The 18,454-nt window shown below is 39.9% G+C and overlaps 1 protein-coding gene across 1 annotated transcript in view; it reads right to left on the bottom strand.

Annotated features, from left to right (window-relative positions):
- Window positions 1-11,042: 11,042 nt before the first annotated feature.
- USP46 (ubiquitin specific peptidase 46) overlaps window positions 11,043-18,454 on the bottom strand; it is a 55,436-nt gene continuing 48,024 nt past the window's right edge. Inside the window, exons 8-9 of the mRNA XM_016119608.2 lie at window positions 15,445-15,523; window positions 11,043-14,616 (exon numbers count right to left, since the gene is read on the bottom strand). Coding sequence (XP_015975094.1) covers window positions 14,515-14,616; window positions 15,445-15,523 — 181 coding nt within the window. The 3' untranslated portion in view covers window positions 11,043-14,514. The remainder of the gene's footprint in view (window positions 14,617-15,444; window positions 15,524-18,454) is intronic.

The following is an 18,454-nucleotide window of genomic DNA, read 5'->3' as shown; positions in this document are numbered from 1 at the left end:
TGGGTAGTAAAACTAGTTTTGAAAACATGAGAGAGTAACGGCAATAAAAGTCAGCAGAGCGGCTACTTCCGGGGGAGGAGGGGCGGTGGTTCAGACGCGGGAGCTTGCGGGGCGGGGTGTCTCAGGAAATTCTGCTTCTTATTTTGGGTGGTGGCCACAAGGTGTTTGGCTCACACTATCCCATTAAACCATTTACTGACATTGTGTGGAGCTCTGTATCTTTGTTTTATTTTATCTTAAACATATATATATATATATATATATATATATATATATATATTTTTTAATTTAAGAATAATTTAAATATCATTTACAAATACAGAAGTAAACACCAGGGGAAATGGCTAGAGACAGGCTACTTCTGGCGGGTTGCATAGCTTCTGGGTGATGAACTCCTATATTTCACAGTACATCTTTTGACGTTGAGTTTTTCTTTAAAAAATTAATTTTTAAAATAAAATAAGGATAGTAAAAACTTCCTTGCAGGACAGGCAAGACGACTTAGTGATGGCTGCAGAGCACCCAGCCTGGTGCCCAGCCTGTTGCAGGCACTCGACCAGGGGCTGAAGTTAGGTTAATCCCCTCACACCAACCTGAGGGTGTAGAAATGTGCCCATGGGCCGCCAGCACTGCCTGGCACATAATATGCATAGATAAATGCCTATGTGCTAAATGAGTAAGTGACTGTTGGGGATTCTTTACAAAATTCAAAATATTTTCAACACAGTGATCCCTAGCAAATCCTTGCTCGTTCTGGCTATAAACCAGCCAGGAAATGCCACATTACTTTAAGGCATTTGCAATCAGTGTTGGGGAGGTACTGAAGCAAGCTGATTAAGACATTTTAGAAAACATAGCCCCTCTGGCCCAGAAGTTGAAAAGAAAAACAATATTAAAGTCTAAATCTCAGAACTAACATGTATACTAAAAAGTTTAAAGCAGCCTTTTACCCCTTCTACTTCCGCCCTCCCTTAAACGTGGGTTTGACTTAGCGATTTTTTTAAGGATAAAGTGTGGAGTGGGAAAAATGATACAATGGCAAAGTCTGCAGGTACCATGGTAACCAAGAGACAAAGTTTAACATCAACGGGGATAAGTTCTGTTGAAAGCCTGTACCTGCTGAATGGGTGCAATGAGAAGGCACCTCACCTCTGTGAAATTCTCTCCCAAAATTCATAAGCTCAACCTAATCATGAGAAAAGCACCAAAGTGAAATTGGATGACATTCTATAAAATATCTGACTAGTATGCCTCAAAACTATCAAGATTATGAAAAATACGGTAATTAATTTGATTGTGGGAACCATTTCACAATGTGTACATACACTCAATCATCACATTGTACTTCTTAAAAAATAAAAATAAAAGTTTGCTGAATAAAAAACTCATGAAAAAGAAGAAAAGAATGCAAAACTATCCCAGACCAGAGTGGACTATGGAAACATGACAACTAAATGTGATGTAGCATCCTGGACTGGATCCTGGGACAGAAAGAAAACAGTAGTGGAAAAACTGGGAAAATCTGAACAAGTCTGGAGTTTATTTAATAATACTGTATCAATCTCTGTTTCTCATGAAGGGGAAAGTGATGAGGGGTTCTACAGAAACTCACTGTAATATTTTTGCAACTTTTCTGTAAATTACTCTAAAATTAAAAGTTTACTTTTTAAATGCTGACTTTTAGATTCTCTTACTGCAAAAAATCTTAAAACAAAACAAAACAAACAAAAAAACAAAACCCTTAACCTGTCACATGGTAGAGGGGTTGCACTTCTGAGTGTACCCAGTACCGGTTATGGCTTATCCTGACTTTTGAGTAATCCAGCACTAAAAGAATCAAGTAAAGAAAACAAAAGGCAGGCAGGCTTAAGGAGATAAACTGTTTTTTAACAAAAGTCATTTTGCAGTGACTTTCATTTCGAGGTAATGGTAATTCCTTACTCTATCTCTTGTCCATAACTGAACTCCTTGAAAAACAGACCAAGCAATTACAAATAGAACTACAGTGGAATATCACTCATCCATAAAAAAGAATGAAATATTGCCATTTGAAACAACATAGATGAAGCTAGAGGGTATTATGTTAAGGGAAATAAGTCAGACAGAGAAAGATAACCAGCATGTGATTTTACTTATAAGTGGAATCTGAAAAACAAAACAAAACAAATGAACAATCAAAACAAAACAGAAAGAGACTCACAGATACAGAGAAACTGATGGTTGCAGATGGGAGGGGATAGGAAAAACGTGAAGGAGAGATAGAGGTACAAACTTTTAGTTATAAAATAAGTCACAAGGATATAATGTACAGCACAGGGAATATGACATCATAGTGGTCACTTCATAAGGTATATAAATGTTGAATAATTATGTTGTACACTTGAGACTAATACAATATTGTACGTCAACTATACTTTAAAAAATTAGAAGAATGGAATATGAATAAGAAGGAGGAGGAGGAAGAGGAATAGGAAAAGGGGGAGGAAGAAGAGAAGAACAAGAAGAAGAATAAAAACAAGAACAAAGAGTGGGAAAGAGCTTTCCAGGGAGAGGATTTGATTAGCTCAAGGAAGTGGGAAAACCCGATGTGGCCAGAGCACATGGAGAGAGAGCGGTAGGAGACAAGCTGGAGAGAAGCAGGGACCGGATCTGCACGTCTTTGAAGGCATGGTGTGGAACGGTAAATTCACTGACAGCCATTGGAAGGGGATAAACCTAGCAGAAGCAAAACACGACTTCCACAGTTAAAAGACCCCTCTAACCCTGATGCGATGCTCTGAGAAAGACCCTATTAAGAGCGAATCATCTGCATTTACCCATGAGGAAACCTCAGACAAATCCAAATTGAGGAGTGTTCTGTAAGTGACTGGCCTGTATGCTTCAAAAATCCTAACATTGTATAATACAGAGAAAGTCTGAAATTAAAAAAGGCTAGACATCTGTTGGTGACTGGATCCTGGGGGAAAAAATTTATAAAAGACATTTTGGAGACAATTGGTCAAATTTAAATATGGAATGTAGATTAAATAGTATTGAATTAATGTCAAATTTCCTGAATTTGATCATTGAACAGTGGTTATTATGTGAGAGAAAGTCATCATTCTTAGATGATACAGGCCGAAATATTTGGAACTGAAGGGCCATGTCCCCAGCAAACTCTCATATGGATCAGCTAAAGTAATAATAATAACAGAAATAATAATATATACATATAAAATAAGAAATAAAGCAGTTATGGCAAAATGTTACAATCAGTAATTCTAGGTAAAGAGTGTACAGGTGCTTATTATTCTGTTCTTACAACTTTTCTGTAAGTTTGCAATGCTTCAAAATAAAAAGGTAAAAGAAATCCTTCAGGATGTTATACTGTGCGGGAATGGACTGGAGGGAGCAAGGAAGAAGGCTGGTCCACTCAAGGCAAGAAGGCGGCTTGGAATAGGCAATTGGCAATGAACGTGAAGAGATGCTTACGTGGTCGACATATATCTTGGAGGTGAAGGGATGGGCTTGGGGAATGAAGGGAAAGAGTTTCGTATTTACGCTTGCTATTGTCACAAGCCAACAGATCGGTTTCTTTCTGATAGATGTGTATTATCTTTCAACATATTATAATAATCATTAATATTACCATAGCATAAATGTAACAAGCATTACCATTTATGTAATTACTACAAACTACATACTAATAACCTATTTCCATTGATATAATAAATTGTCATGGATGAATTGTAACTACATACCAGAATCTGTGATTCATTAGAGGTGAGACGAGACCCATTGAAAGCTTCCCACTGGTTCCGGTGCAGTCAGTTTGGAGAACCACTGCTCTGGACGTCGTCCGGGTTTTTGACTCTAGCCTCTGCCCTGCTGCATATTGCCTTTCTCAGTGTTTCAGAGCAAATTCACCCTCGGGCTGCAGTCCGTTTATTAATCACTGTCCCAGGGACTGTCTGACAAACAAACAAGGTTATTTAAAAGACCTTAATGTCAAAGCAGGGGTGATGCCGCTCTCATTAAGAATTTTGAAATGGTAGCCTAAGTGCTCTTTTCGAGTCCTGCCTTTCGACTTTCAGATTTCTAAACTCTGTCTCAAGAAAAGCAGAATAATTCTACATTTTGTGGCATTTACGATTTAAATCATGCGGCTTTGGCAACACTTACAAAACAACCCCAAATGAAGGGAAAACATTTCGGCAGGAGGACACATCCCCAACTGAGCCTTTTGGCGATTGCAGACAGACCCTGGAGAGAGAGGAGCCATGGGAGCACCGCTGTCAACGCTCAGATTCTCTTGGCTTCGGGATACTTGAAAGAATTTGAAGCGCAGGACGAGGGTAGGCGCCGAGTTCACTACACTGTCTTCTGGCAATCTTAAAATTATGTCTCCAGTTTCTAGCCTTAGATGATAGTTCTAAGGTCTGCATATGTTAAACAAACATAAAAATAAAAAATCTCTTTTGGCATTCATAAAACCAAGTGATTCTGAAGTTCAGTGTTCACTCGTGTCTGAAGGATTTAATAAATCCCTCTAATTTCTGCCAAGTATTTTCCCTGAACTAATTCAACCCTTGCATGAGGACACTGCTAGACCTTCTGAGCCTACCAGTGTAAATCCTTCCTGCCTAAGGGGTAAAGTTTTAAGTTTAAAAATGGTGTTCGCTCAAAGATATATGTGTAAAGATACTCATTGCAAGGTTGCTTATAATAGCAAAAAAAGAAACTAAATGTTCTTTAATAAGTTATGGTTCATCTACATAATGAAATTATTCTAAGAGATATTTTCTTAAATGAAGTAGCTCTGGTATAGAAAGAATAAAGCAAGTTGCAGAATAACATCTAATAGCATTTGTTTTTTAAAAATCAAAACTAAATGCATATGCACATGTTTATATAGCTATGTGTATACACGTGTGTCAATGCAAAAGAAAAAAGATGAGGGCCATCTACAAACTTTCATTTTCATTTTACATTTAGGTGGAAACATTTCAATTTAGAGGAATGACATATTATTTCAAGTTAGAGGAATGACAAAATAAGTGGATGATCCTTTAGAGCTGATTGTTAATCTGAAAAGCACTAACACCTCATATGATTTACCCTTTACAGATTTCGAGATTCCAAAGAGAGTCTTGTGAGTTTTGTAAGTTTCCAGCACTACCTGAAAAGTCTTAGTCTGAGACAAAGTTGGCTGCAGTTAACTGCTAACGCGGAGTCATGGATTCACGGAAGTTTGGCATTCTCTATTCTGCTTTCGTACATCTTTAAAATTTCCCATAATAAAGTTTTAAAAAATAACATATACCTGCCTCCCTTGAAATCTATTTTAAAAGATTATTTCAGTCAGCTTCATATAAATCTTAGTGTGACAGAAGTCACTATTAACCAGCCATGCCTAAGAAAAATAACGTATCATTTCTCTGTTCCCTTTGGCTATCCTTCGCAATTATTCTTTCTTAAATGTTCTTCTCACTCACTTATTCACAGCTCCTGTTCTCAGATATCACTATAGACTTTCTTACCCAAACTTCACTCCTCCATATATCCAAATAAAAAAGAGAAAAATTCTGAGCCTGATGTAATTAAAGTTCTATTATAAACCCTATAGTTTGAGGTCAACAGACATGATTACAAGTAAATAACTCTAGCAAAAATACTGTAAAACTGTTCCAAATGCAAAACAACTTTTCAGAAATTCAAAACAATTCATGTCAATATCACTTTTGGGGAGGTCTTACAGTCTGAGCACAAAAAACAATAGCTTGCAAAGAATTTTAACCAAAACATGATAGCAAAAACAGTGTTTGTCCTTGGGTAGGACTGTAAGGATTAAAATGGTGCTTTGTCACCTTACTTGGCTGGCCGTTGGGCATTCTCCCCTATACCTCCCAGTAAAGAAAGTGGCTCCTATATCTTTGACTTAAATCCTTCTATCAGCTTCTCGAATATATCATTTTATCCCTTCCTTCTTATTCTTCCTTCCTGTTTTATAACTAACAAGTGAAACAGGAAGAATTGTCCTCTACACCTCTGACTGGGGTTCCTCAACTCTAGTCCCTGCCTGATGTCACGCATTTGTGTTCTCTCAACCTTTTCTAGGCGTGAAGCTTCAGAGGAAAACAGTATTGTCTTTGTCTTCAAGGTCATTTTCTTCTCTTTTACCCTGGTATCTTCTGTTCCATTGCCCATCTTGCAGAAAGGTGAGGGCCTGTTTATCTTAAGCCTTGATTTGGATTTAGGATAATTACTGTCAGTTTTTGAGTTTGTTTCTTTTTTAGCAAAAACCCATGGACAAATAATATATATAACAAAAGCAAGACGTGTGCAGCAGTTGAGAAAAATCAGGGGGTACTTTTAGGCCATTCCCACTAGAGGGCAATAGACCCTGCACTATGTCCTCAATTACACCTAGGACCCTCTGCTTTCTCCAGCCCTCACTGCCCTTTACCCCACCCCAACCCTATGATTCTAAAAAGATCTTTGGAATATGTAACAAGATCCGGACAGAACTGGGATGTTCTTTGTTGGAGAGAATTGGAATTCCTGAAATAGACTTTGTACCATCCCTGTAGATGTTCAGGTCCCCTCTTCTGTGTTTCAGACTCTGCCTTAAGTAGGGTTTCTGACACTTCAGTGAACTCAGGGGCTCTAGAGACAGACATACCTGAGCCTGAGAGATTTTAAAAGTAGGTGTGGAGGAGCCAGGAATCCATAACAATGAATAAGGCTTGTCAGTCTTACTGTATCCCGCTTGTAATCACATTATAACCTATCGTGTTTTACAGCAGTTTCTACACACCACGACCCTTCTCTAACTTCATTTCACAGGTTAGGAAAAACTGAGGTTCAGACTTATTCAAGGCTACTTGTAAGAAGCTTCCCTTGGCATTCAGCCCAGTATCGCCATCCCTTCTGAGTAGGAGTTACTGTAGATCAATTAGATAAGTTGGGACACTGATGACAGCCTTGAATGTATGTGGTGCCTCTTCTCCCTTCTGATCACCGGAGCAGCATATCCAAGTTGACCTCAGAAAGTGGCTTAGCTCAGTTCAGCACACTCTTCTGTCAATATTCTCCGGCCAGACCCCAGAAGTACAACCATGGTTCAACAAATTGTGTTTATTGCTCATAGCAGCGAGAGACCACACACCGTGGGGAAGCATGGGGCATCTCAGTAAGAGGATGTTAGAAAGAACTTTTAGGATTGGGACTTTAGTAAGCTTGGGGAGGGTTCAAGAAAAAAAGAGTTCACCTTGGTTCGAGTGCTGTCAAGAAGTGGGGATAATTCTTTGAACGTGTATCTTAACAAATCGTATGGAGGACGGATGAGAGCAAAGCTAACACTGTCACTGCAGTAGTGACCCAGACTTGGTAGCAGAGAAAGATGTTTGGTATTTTGTGGTTTGCAGTGGTCTTGTTTTTGTCTATGCTTAAACAGAATTACAAAGTGGTCATGCTTTCTGTCTCCCTTGATCATGGTCACAGCATGACCTTGACTGAGGTTGGTGTTCTGAGATTATGTCCAACCAGAAAATACCACGACCCAGATGTGAGCCCCAAGCCATCTCCTACATGTTGAGTACAGCTGTTTCAGACTAGTACCTGGCTGTCAGAGACAGCTTTTTTCCCCCCTCACTTCTCTTTAGTCTTATCTTTCATGACTGGAAGATGTTGTGGGGATCAGATAAAACAAAATAATATAGCACAGTACCCAAGAACTTCTTAATTACTTAAGTAGCTATTCTATGCTTTCTGTTGTTTTGGCAATTGTCTCTATCTCCCTTGAAGACCTCTGAGGAGCACCTTTGCCAACACCACACATTAGCATCCTAACCCCAACATTATGTCCAACATCTGACATAGATGACAGACCTGTAACATCATCAGACCAGGAAACCAGTCAGGACTTGAACTCAGATCTTACGCCTCCTGATCCTTTGCTTCCCCCACATGCCACAACGACACCACCAGCTAGTGACTAGCCCATACTAGAACCTGGACTTGTGATTGAAAGTCTAGTAGAGCTTTTACACTCTACTATTGAAGTGAGTTTAAAACTCCACCAGAGGTCAAGGTCAGGGGATTAACAAAGCATAGAATCTGTAGGTTGTACATCAATCAGCTAAAGGCACCTGTGGGATTCCCGTGGGTCCCATCTAACCCTGCAGGGCAACTGCACAGCTTGCGGCAGGTATTGCAGTGAAAGTAAAACAGTTTTATGTCAAAAAGATCCTGGCTTTATTCCCCTCCTCTTACTCTTGAGATCCACACCTTTACCTTCTATACGCTGTACAAGTCTCCTCTAAGGCCAAATTCTGTGGTGAGGTTGTTCTTCATAAACCTTCAGACTCCTCAAAAGACATAGTTTAAAGACCAGGTCTATCAATGGACACCCAGGAAGGGGACTCTTCTTTCTACAACCCTATAAATCCAAGGGGCATATATGACATACCCAGGCTAGCAATTTATACTTATTTTTGTTCTCTGGGCTCTGGGGTAGCAGAGATAGAAAAACATGCAGAAGTAACTTCCCTTCAAAGAGTTTTCAAACAATTTATTCTGGCGGTGGGGATGTGAGGGAAGCCAACAAAATGTGTCTCTTCTTCACATAGGTTTTGTAAGTCATTAAAAATATTTTTTCTATCCTTTAGCATGGGAAATAAGGAATCCTCGATCTGGAGACAATCTCTAGAGAAAAGAGACTTAGCTTGCTGGAGAAGGTATAAAGGCTCACACTTAAATTTTTCTTGTGTTTATTTTCAGTTGTCTCAGCACAGAATGTCAAGCAAGGGCAATTAACAGAGACTCTGAAATACAAATATAGTGGAGTTGGATCACAGAAAAATGCATTTGTTAAATATAGAGAAATGGTGGCTTCAACTATCAAATTATTTTGCTCCCAGCCAAGTCAAATCTAAGTCTCAGTTTCCTTCTGAAAGTCCCATACTATAATGAGAAGTTAGGAACAAAATAGGATTTCAGCCCACAACGCAAGCATCCAACCTTTCTACGAAGAGTTTCAGGGGAATCCCACAGACCTGTATGCGTGCTCTAGGGAGCGAAAAAAGTGAGAGGCATCCGTGTAGCTTAAACAGGAGTATGATACCCCCAAGTTGTTAATATTTTATTGAGTCATCATGAAACGAGCACAAAATTAGTAATCCTCGTTAGAAAATCTAATGTCGTTTCTCACTCTGGCATCTCATAACCAAAATGAAGTCATTTTTCATTTGTCTGTAAGCTTCTAATGTGCTTTGTTCAAAGCACTACTAAAACATGAGGGGAACCATAAAAGGGAACACAGATTGGTAAACCGATATAATTTTTAGTAACATAGCTTAAAAACTCATGCTCTGGTTGGCTCTAACTATTTAGTAATAATGTTAAGAGATGGTTTAGATATTTGATTCATAAAATCCACCATTAAGACTTCTATACCCTGGCTCTTTTAACATGAGAATTAAGAGGTAAGATGTTCAAGTCCATTGCTACAATGTAACAGATCTATTATTTCAAAAATTGTGTCATCCCCAAAAGGGGCTAAAAGGTAAGCTAGGGCAACACTGAGAGCAGGCAGAGAAGAAAGTGGGGCCCCAAAAGGCAGATCCAAGAAAAAAGGAACCGGCCTGCTTTATCGAACAGTGCCCACCTGAGGCAGTGCGCCTACCTGCTCGGTAAGACCCAGGCCAAACACCAACCTGTGAATTCCCTCTATACACACGTATTTCCACAATTTAAATTTCTTTTCCAAGCCTTTTTTTTTTCCTGAAGCAAGAAACTAGAAGAGGGTCCTATCCGTTAAACCTTTTTATCCTGCAACTCCAATCACAATGCCCAGCATATAAAAGGTGCTACATAATCGCTTAATTAAAGACCTCTCTGCCTGGGGCACCTCTAGGCAAGTCTAAGTGCTCTGTCTTTAGTATTATTTTCACAATTGAAATCTTCCCTCAGGAAAAAAAAAATGATAGCAAATATTTTTATCTTCATGAAAATAGAAGGCAATGAAATGGAAGTTTTCAGCTTCTGTTAAACGTGTTTTAAGCATAAACGAATACAGAAGGAAATTTGGACAAATGGTGAACATTTCTCATTCCCCATTGTGTCATGCTCAGGGTGACAGGCCTCCTCTATAAACCCCTACCTGACAGATGATCAAAGGGAGGCCTGTCTCTCCCTCCTGTAGCCTTCATGGTGGATGCAGGTGGCTTTCCCAACAAGCCTCTGTTCCGGCTCAGGTTCAGCTGAATTGCCCTGAAAGATGGATGGAAACTGGGACACTTAATAGCACATTGCCCTGCTCTTGGTCTGTGGATCTATATTCCCACAGGTGCCTGTGTTTAGATGACAACCTCCTCCTGCCCACACATGGACCCCCTGAAGACTATTTGAGGAAAAAAAAAGCCTTAGGCACATTCACAGCATGCTCAAGTCTTGGCCCTGAGAGGCCACACTCTGAGACCACAGGACAAGGACCTGCACCTGTCCCACCTCTGGCAGGCCAGTGTACGAAGTGACATGCCCCCAGCTGGGGACCCCCACAGCTCAGAAACCACGAAGAAGTCTGAGGTGGGCTGTCAGCACATCAAGGCCAGAACAGCATTCCTATTCTTTCCTAGAAACTGACAGTATCAGAGCTGGAAGCCACTTTCTTATTTTGGGAACAGGTCTTTTAATTCAAACTGGTAGATTTTCTATGCTAAGTCCCAGCAAAGCAATTCATTGTGGTGTCAAATTACCTGCCCGATTCTTTTTTTTTTTTTCACTGATATTCTCAATTTGCTATTTCCTAGATACAGGTTTCTGGATTAATTCTGTCGATCTTTTCGCTTAAAATACTGGTAAATTATCTGCAGACAGCGACTTTACCAACCGCAACAGCAGCACCACCTTTAGATCTTACGACGACCAGAATGTTCTTCACATTCCCACCACTTTGAAATGGAGTCTGGAATGATCGCCTAGACATGAGACTCACCGATGACTCACACTTTATAAAAATGACGTTAAGTCTATGTGTGTAACATTATCCAGATATAATTCTCTAAGAGAAACCTATTCATTTATTTATTTATTTTGCAATAATTTTAGAGGCGGGGTGTTAAACTGATTGAAATTTCACAAGATTGACATTATTGCTTAAAGTGCTTGAATTGGTTACATTAAAAAAAAAACTAAGGTACAGATTATTTTAAATAAAAACTAAGTTTCCTTAGCAACGAAATCATATGAATGCCACACACATACAGTAACTATTTGTTACACAGAAATGGAAGCAAAAAATAAATTAATGTAATACTGGAAAACAGAAATTTAATTAGGCAGAAAAGTAGGAAAGAATTTTCCCTGACCCATGCCATTTACATGAGTGAATCACAATATTGCTGATAAATGCCTTGACCATATGATAGCAAACAAGGGCAAAACATTTAGTGCACAATATTTTAATACACATAAATATACAAAGTTGATCAAAATGCAATGTTTAAAGATAAAATCCATCTGTAATAAAGCTACACTCTAATATCTAAAATAAGTCCTAAGCTCCAGTTAGAACATAGTTCATTGTTAGGCATGCCCATGAAATTAAGGGTATCCATGAAAATAAATTCATAGGGACCATTTCTGTCATTTTTTTCTCCATTTCATCTGAAATCCAAAATATACCAGGCTATAAAACCAAATACGACTGGCTTGCTATTCAAAACAACATCCTCTTGTGTTGTTCCTTGGCTCTCTCCAAAACAGGCCACTTGGTGCTGCCTCGGAATGGAAAATGAATCAACACACCAGGACTGACGTCCACATTTTACCAAAATTTGCCTTTAAGCAAATGACTTTTTAGCATACTGTACCATAATCTAGATGCTAAACTAGTAATAAAGGAAATATTTCTTCTCTTTTTTAAGTGTAAAACACTGTAACTTATTTTAAAACACCCAGCAGTTAAAAGAAATACAGCAGGCCTACTCACTCCTGCCAGAAAATAACACGCAAAAACCCTGGCTATTTGAGGGAATATTGCTGAGTCTTTGTGCTATCGTTGACCTCAGAATGGTCTCACATATCCCACACCAATCTCTGTTTTATGTGACGAATGAGGGATTAAAAAAACTAAGTGTTTGCATGCTACTGTTTTTAGATAAAGTGAAATGGGTGGGGGGGGGGGGGATGTAGAGCTGTGTTTGTTTCATTAACTGAAGAGGGAGAGGAATGAAGTTACCAGATAGCTCTAATGTCTAAAAAACTGATTAAGTGTTGGTGGATAAGTGCATTTGGTCTTTTCCAGTCTCCTTTTCCTACTTCACACAACCATTCCAATGTCTCTGCATTATCTTCCATACTTATTTTTTTTAATTCTAAAAATCTATTCATGAATATTGACTTTTAACTGACCCTTTTTATTAAAAGGAATTACTTCAGTTAAGTCACTGGAAAAAAACTCTTTACACATCCAAAAAAAAGTACCGAATCTATGACTTGGCATTTAGATATTACTTCTATAGGTTTCCAAATGAATTTTTTTTTTCTAATAAATTAGCTTCAAAAGTCATTTCAAAGATAATTTTAATAGTTTTGCTTATGATCACTTCCAAATATATTAGATATCAACCATCGCTTTTTAAACTTTGCAACCTACAATCAAATACATGAGTTATATATAGTACAAATAGTTCCCCATATCGATCGATTGGAAAAGTGTCTCTTCTTAACAATAAAAACTCACCTTCCCGGTAAGTGATTACTGCATATGTTTCGTGGAGGAAAAACAGACAGAATATTTATAAATATGAATTTGCCTCTAAACAAGGCAAGGTATATTTTTGTCACTCGTATAAAACAACAACATGAAGATCACCCTGTTTTTGTCCTCTCCAGTGAAAAGTAAAACATTTCACTCCAAGCATGAACAAATGAAGTGTTTGCATGCTTCTTTAAGTTCTGAGCAATATTAATGATTCAAGATATTTCAAAGATTAGAAATCCAGTTTTCATCTAGATAAAGTGCTATGCTCTTAATTGTTGCAAAATGGCCACTAACATTTTCAATTTCAATTTTAGTTCACATTATGCCAAACGTTTGCATGTTCTTTTGCTGATTTAGTAGGTAACAATATGTTCACAGTATATCATAGTGTATGGAAATCAAGTGACTTTCCAAAGGAAGGTCTATGACTCAGAGTATTTGTAGGAAACCAAAAACCAGCTCAAAGGCAAAACACCACATCGACCCTTTTAATAAAAGGTATCAATGCTCAAATGATCTAATAAATATGTATGTAACAAAAGTGAAAAAAGTAAAAGTAACTATGGTGAGATGAGGTTCTTCCAAAAAACTGTCTCGTCAAGCATTCTAGGAGCCTGAGCCAAAGCAGCCCGCAGTCTCCCTGGCTCGGCGTGCCCTGCCGCCTCCTTCGACCCGCCGCTTCGCACCCAGCCCCCTCCAGCAGCCCCTCCAGGGAAGGTTCCACGTTAGCCCTAGGCCTTGCCAGCGCCTCAGTGAACAGACTGAAATGTCAAAAAGCGAACGGCTGTACAATGCGGTTGACGGTAAAGGTGCAGAGCCTTCGTCCTTCCTGACAAAACCGATGTTGGTACCGGCTGGCTAAGGAGGGCTGCGCTGGCGGCGGCCACCGCGGTGCCCCAGCCGTGGCCACGGACCGCGAAACACCGGCGCGTCTGGAGAGATGTCTTGGGAAGCTTAGCAATCAATGCCAGATAAAGGGTAGATACAATTCACAGGACCTTACAGAAGAAAGTGTCACTAAAAACAAACATCAAAGAGTTATCTTCCTGAAACTTGGTTTTGGTAGAAAGATTAAAAAAGTAACTTTCCACTGTCTTCAAAAGCTTCCTTCTCTTGGCTTTGCCTGCCTGGAGCTCCCTACCTTCTCTGCCCTGGTAATTCTAACAGCTAGGTGAGCACAGCCCGGGTCAGACGCGAGCCACCATGAACAGCTCTTCACCCGATTCCAGGTGGAGGATGGTTTTAGTATAGAGTTTACTCACTTTTAAACATTTTCACTTGCACACACTTAAAGCTATAGTTGCAGCCCTAAAAAATGAACATGTATCCAATTCTTCTATCAGGTTAAGAGGCTAAGAAGCTAATGTTTCCAGGGACAAGTTAAAGGAATGCACTGAAAGGAGACCCTGGAAGCCATTTAGGAAGTTTAGCAAAGACCCAAAATAGACCACAGACATTTGTAGGCAGTGTCATTCTAATTCAGCCAGACATAGCCAGTGGCACAACATTTACCCAACCCTAAAATTAGCAACTGTTATTCATATAAATCTTACTACAATCTGATAGCAGTTAATTCTACCTCAGACTAAAATAAAACCACAAATAGTGCTGCATGTAAAAAAACAAAGGGAGAGTCTAAGCAGCCAGACCACTGAGACTCGGAGTAACACCCCTGGCGAGCCGCTGGGGAAGACGACAGTCTGCAGAGAGACCAGGGAATAGTGCTCTGAACATTTCCCCCACTTGACTTAGTCCCGCAGTTCTTTGAGTTATTCTCTTGACTGATAGAATAAAATATATCCAGATTCCGAATTTTTTGATATATCTGACGTCAGGCCATAGAATTCTTCAATAGCTTGGGCATCTATTTTCTGCAATAAAAGAAAAATAACACAAAATATTTGTTCAACATGATTATTAGAAGAAGGAAAGAAAGGAAAATGTAAGAAACACTGTCAGCTATAAAATCACAATTGGGAACTTTGAATTGCAAACGGGTAATTCCACCAACTTGGCAGAGAAACATGATTACATAAATTGCAAATCTTTAGGGGAAGAAAGCCACCTTTTAATCTATCAGCAGCCATATGTGGTTGCTCTTTTAAGCCAGGACTTGTGTCTTTCAAACAGTAAACTGGGGAATAACCCTGATTCTTTTGGAGGTCGTTCCCTTTAGAGTCACCTCAGCAGGCCGACACGAACCATGCCTCTGAATATGGCATTCTCTCCAGCTAGTATTCCTTTATGACAAAATCAATATATGGAATGCTGTAGTGTCATATAAAGATTTCCAGGTCCAACAGACTGAAAAATTTTTAAGTAATAACCGAGACAAGAAAAATTTGGTATAATGAGAGAATTTTAACATAACTTTGAAGTTTATCACTTGGTATGTACCAGAAAAGGCTTTATTCTCGTTAGGAAATGGAACATACTCATGAGTGATTTATGGTGGCACAGAGATCCCATGTCTATGGCTGAGCAGTTAACAAGAATGCCATATTAATGAGTCCATGGTCACACCCCTTCTCCCTTTCCACAGAGAATGGGGAGCAGCAGATGTAGTTTTGAGATGTAAGACATTTTCAAATCAGATTACGGAAAAACAGGTCTATTGAGAAAACATCCACATGTACACACACCCTCCACAAAACACCAAGCACACTCTGCCCCTACTGTAGAACGCTCTGCATACCGACCTCTACAATGTCGTCATCGAACAAAAGCCAGAAGCCGTGACTTTTCACAATAGTGATGTAATGCCCACGGTTAGGACCGCTGGAAAAGAAGAAATGAAAGAAAGTTACCAAGTTAATATTTACTTCTGTATAAAACTCTAGGTAGCTCTTTAGAAGCAGTGATTCACTAGAAAAAAACTATCACCAGGGCAGAGAACCTGGCACGGGCCATGTCTATGTCCGCACATTCTTTCAGCTAGTTTATCGAGGAACGCCGGGTGCTGGCTCTGCTGGGCACAAGGGGATGCAAAGATGAATGTCTGTCTGTCTTCTAAGGACTCACACACATCAGTAAGGGAAACACGTTCAAATTCAACAAATATTAACAAGTAATCACCGTCTACCTACTATGTGTCAGAACTTATTCTGGCTGTCAGGGGGCAGAAAAAGCATTGAACAAAAAAAGTCCCACTTTCTTAGGGAGGGGTTGAACAGCCAATTAGCAAACTAAAATATAAATATATTTCCAGTGGTGATAAGTGCCATGAAGAGTAAAGCGGAGTAGCGGGATGATGAGTGACAGAGGGAAGGTACTACCGGATATAAGCAGTGAAAGGAGGCTCTCTGCTACCACGAGGTTTGAGCAAAAGAAAATATCCCTGAAGGAGGGGTGGGGGGACATGTGACTGACTGTAGGATAGAAGTCAGGTTCAGGAATAGGGATTAGCAAATGCGAAGGTCTTGGAGGCGGGGGTGTAGCTCTTGCTGTGTTCAAGGAAGGCGAGGAGGCTAGAGCCCAGGAAGCCAGGGGAGGCTGAGGAGAGGCGGCCGGAGAGGTGGAGAATGGGTGTCAGGGCTAAGATTTCAGACTCTGCTGTGGGTGAGTTTGGTAGACACTGGGCCACTTTGAGGAGTGGCATGATCTAGGTTTTAGAAAGATGTTAACAAACCATAAAGTATAAAAAGCACTAAAATAAAAAGGTATATATTTTATAATATGTAAAAAAGTAGAAAGAACCGAACAGCTGTTACTATGTAGTTAGATTTGCACAACTGAAGAGAATTTAACCTTAAAGCCAGAGTTTTGTTTTTTTTTAAGGCACCATTAAATTTGAAAAGCTGGATTTCCCTGTGTTTGCTTTCTTCAAATATGACCTCATCCAGCCACTCATCCCGCCTCCCTCCAAGCTCCAGCCCACATGTTGGGCCTTTGCACTTGTCAAACTGCCTGGAATGATCCTTCCGCAATGTTTGTATTATTGGCCCTTTTTATCCCTTACATCTCAGCTCAAATGTCACCTTGGTAGGGCAATCTCTGCCAATCATCTTCCCTGAAAAGGTACCTGCTACTTTTTTTATCACCCGTTCATTCCTCACACGATGAATCAAAATGATGAATTATTTTGCAGTGGTTTGTTTTTGGTGGTGGCAACCTGCTGTGAGTACTTGTTAATTACCTTTCCCACTAGATCCTCAGCTTCATGAGGGCAGGGCCCCTGTATGTCTTCCTCACTGCTGTACCTTCAGATTCTGCCAAAGAACCCAGGAAACAAGGGTTCACAAAATACTTGCAGTAAAAATCAATGAATGAGGTTGTCCACCCACTGCAACCATGGGCCAGATCCTGGCATGGAGAACAAAGGGTTCGGCTCCCGAACTTCAAACCTTTCTAGGGCCCCCAGCCAGAAACCACCTGATCCTTGTGCAAAGGCCAGCCTTGCTCCATGTATCAGAACAATCACAGCTCTAACAGGGAGGAATTTAGAGAATCCTTGTTAGCAGCACACATGACTTGGCACCAACTCATCCTTGCTGCCGGGACTGCTCTGACCTTATGCCCCGTTACAGAAGCTGACTATTCCAGAACCCACTTGTCCCCGCCCCTAGTCCTCTAAATGGGTCTCTGCTTTGTCGTCAACAGTGGTCCCAGCAATCAGAGTCAGTACCCACAGAGATCCACACTGAAACCCATGCATCCCCTCCAAATCTGAGCGCTTCTGTTTCTTTGCCACCTTTCCACACTACCAGCCTGGACCACAATGTCCTCCAGGGACCAGGCTCTGCCTCCCCAAGACCTCCTCCTCCCAACCCTTGTCAGGGGTCCCACCCAGAGTTTATGGTTAGCTTCCACATCACTGGGCCCTTGTGTTCTTTACAAAAATGCATTAGAACTACTCTTCAGGGAAAACACAAAATGGCTAATGACTGGCCGATAAACATAACTTACCGGGAATGTTAAGGAAATATCCAGAGACTTCAAGTTAATATGCGCAAGACAAAACATGAGGTACTTCAGATATGAAGTTACAGTTTCTGATCCATCCACCCCAATACAGGGTTAAAAATGCATCAACCCATTCCTCCATGTGGAATCGTGCACCCTCTTGGTAACAACAGTCTGTTTACCACAGTCCACTCCTGGCAGATGGGGAGGAAAAGACGCCTACTCTACGGCATGCCCAACACAGAGCCTGCGAAGGCCGGCAAAGCTATGCCTGCCTCAGGAAGAGGACAGAAACCCAGTCCAGCTGAGCAAAGAATCACACAAAGTAAATTCTCAACAGACTTTTCCATGCTTAGACATTTCCAAATTATGGAATAAAAAGTATTTGCTCAGAGAACTTTCAGAAAAACACTGCTCCTCTGTACCTAGGGGGGGCTTCTCTTTATTACTCTTTTTATCTGATTATGTACTTCTTATAGTATATTGGAGAAATAATGAAAAGTACATAAAGAATATTTTAAGGGTATATTTTCAATCATTCGAAATGCCAAAAAATTATTAACTTTGATCTACTGCTTCCAGTCTTTATTCATATATCTTCTTAAAATATTTTTGAGATATTATATATGAAACCTAGCCTTTTAAAAATTAAAATCACAGCATAAGCATTTATTTCTCCACATTATTTCAAACTCCTCTTAATCATCATTTACGTCCGAAGGAGACTTATTATTTCCTTTATGATATAACAGATTATCATTACTGTAATGAATTTTATTTTGCTTTACATGTGTATGCAGGCATGTT

This window comes from Rousettus aegyptiacus, unplaced genomic scaffold, assembly GCF_014176215.1.
Source record: "Rousettus aegyptiacus isolate mRouAeg1 unplaced genomic scaffold, mRouAeg1.p scaffold_m13_p_10, whole genome shotgun sequence".
In the NCBI taxonomy this organism is placed as follows: Eukaryota; Metazoa; Chordata; class Mammalia; order Chiroptera; family Pteropodidae; genus Rousettus; species Rousettus aegyptiacus.
This window is presented reverse-complemented; position numbering and strand designations above follow the sequence as displayed.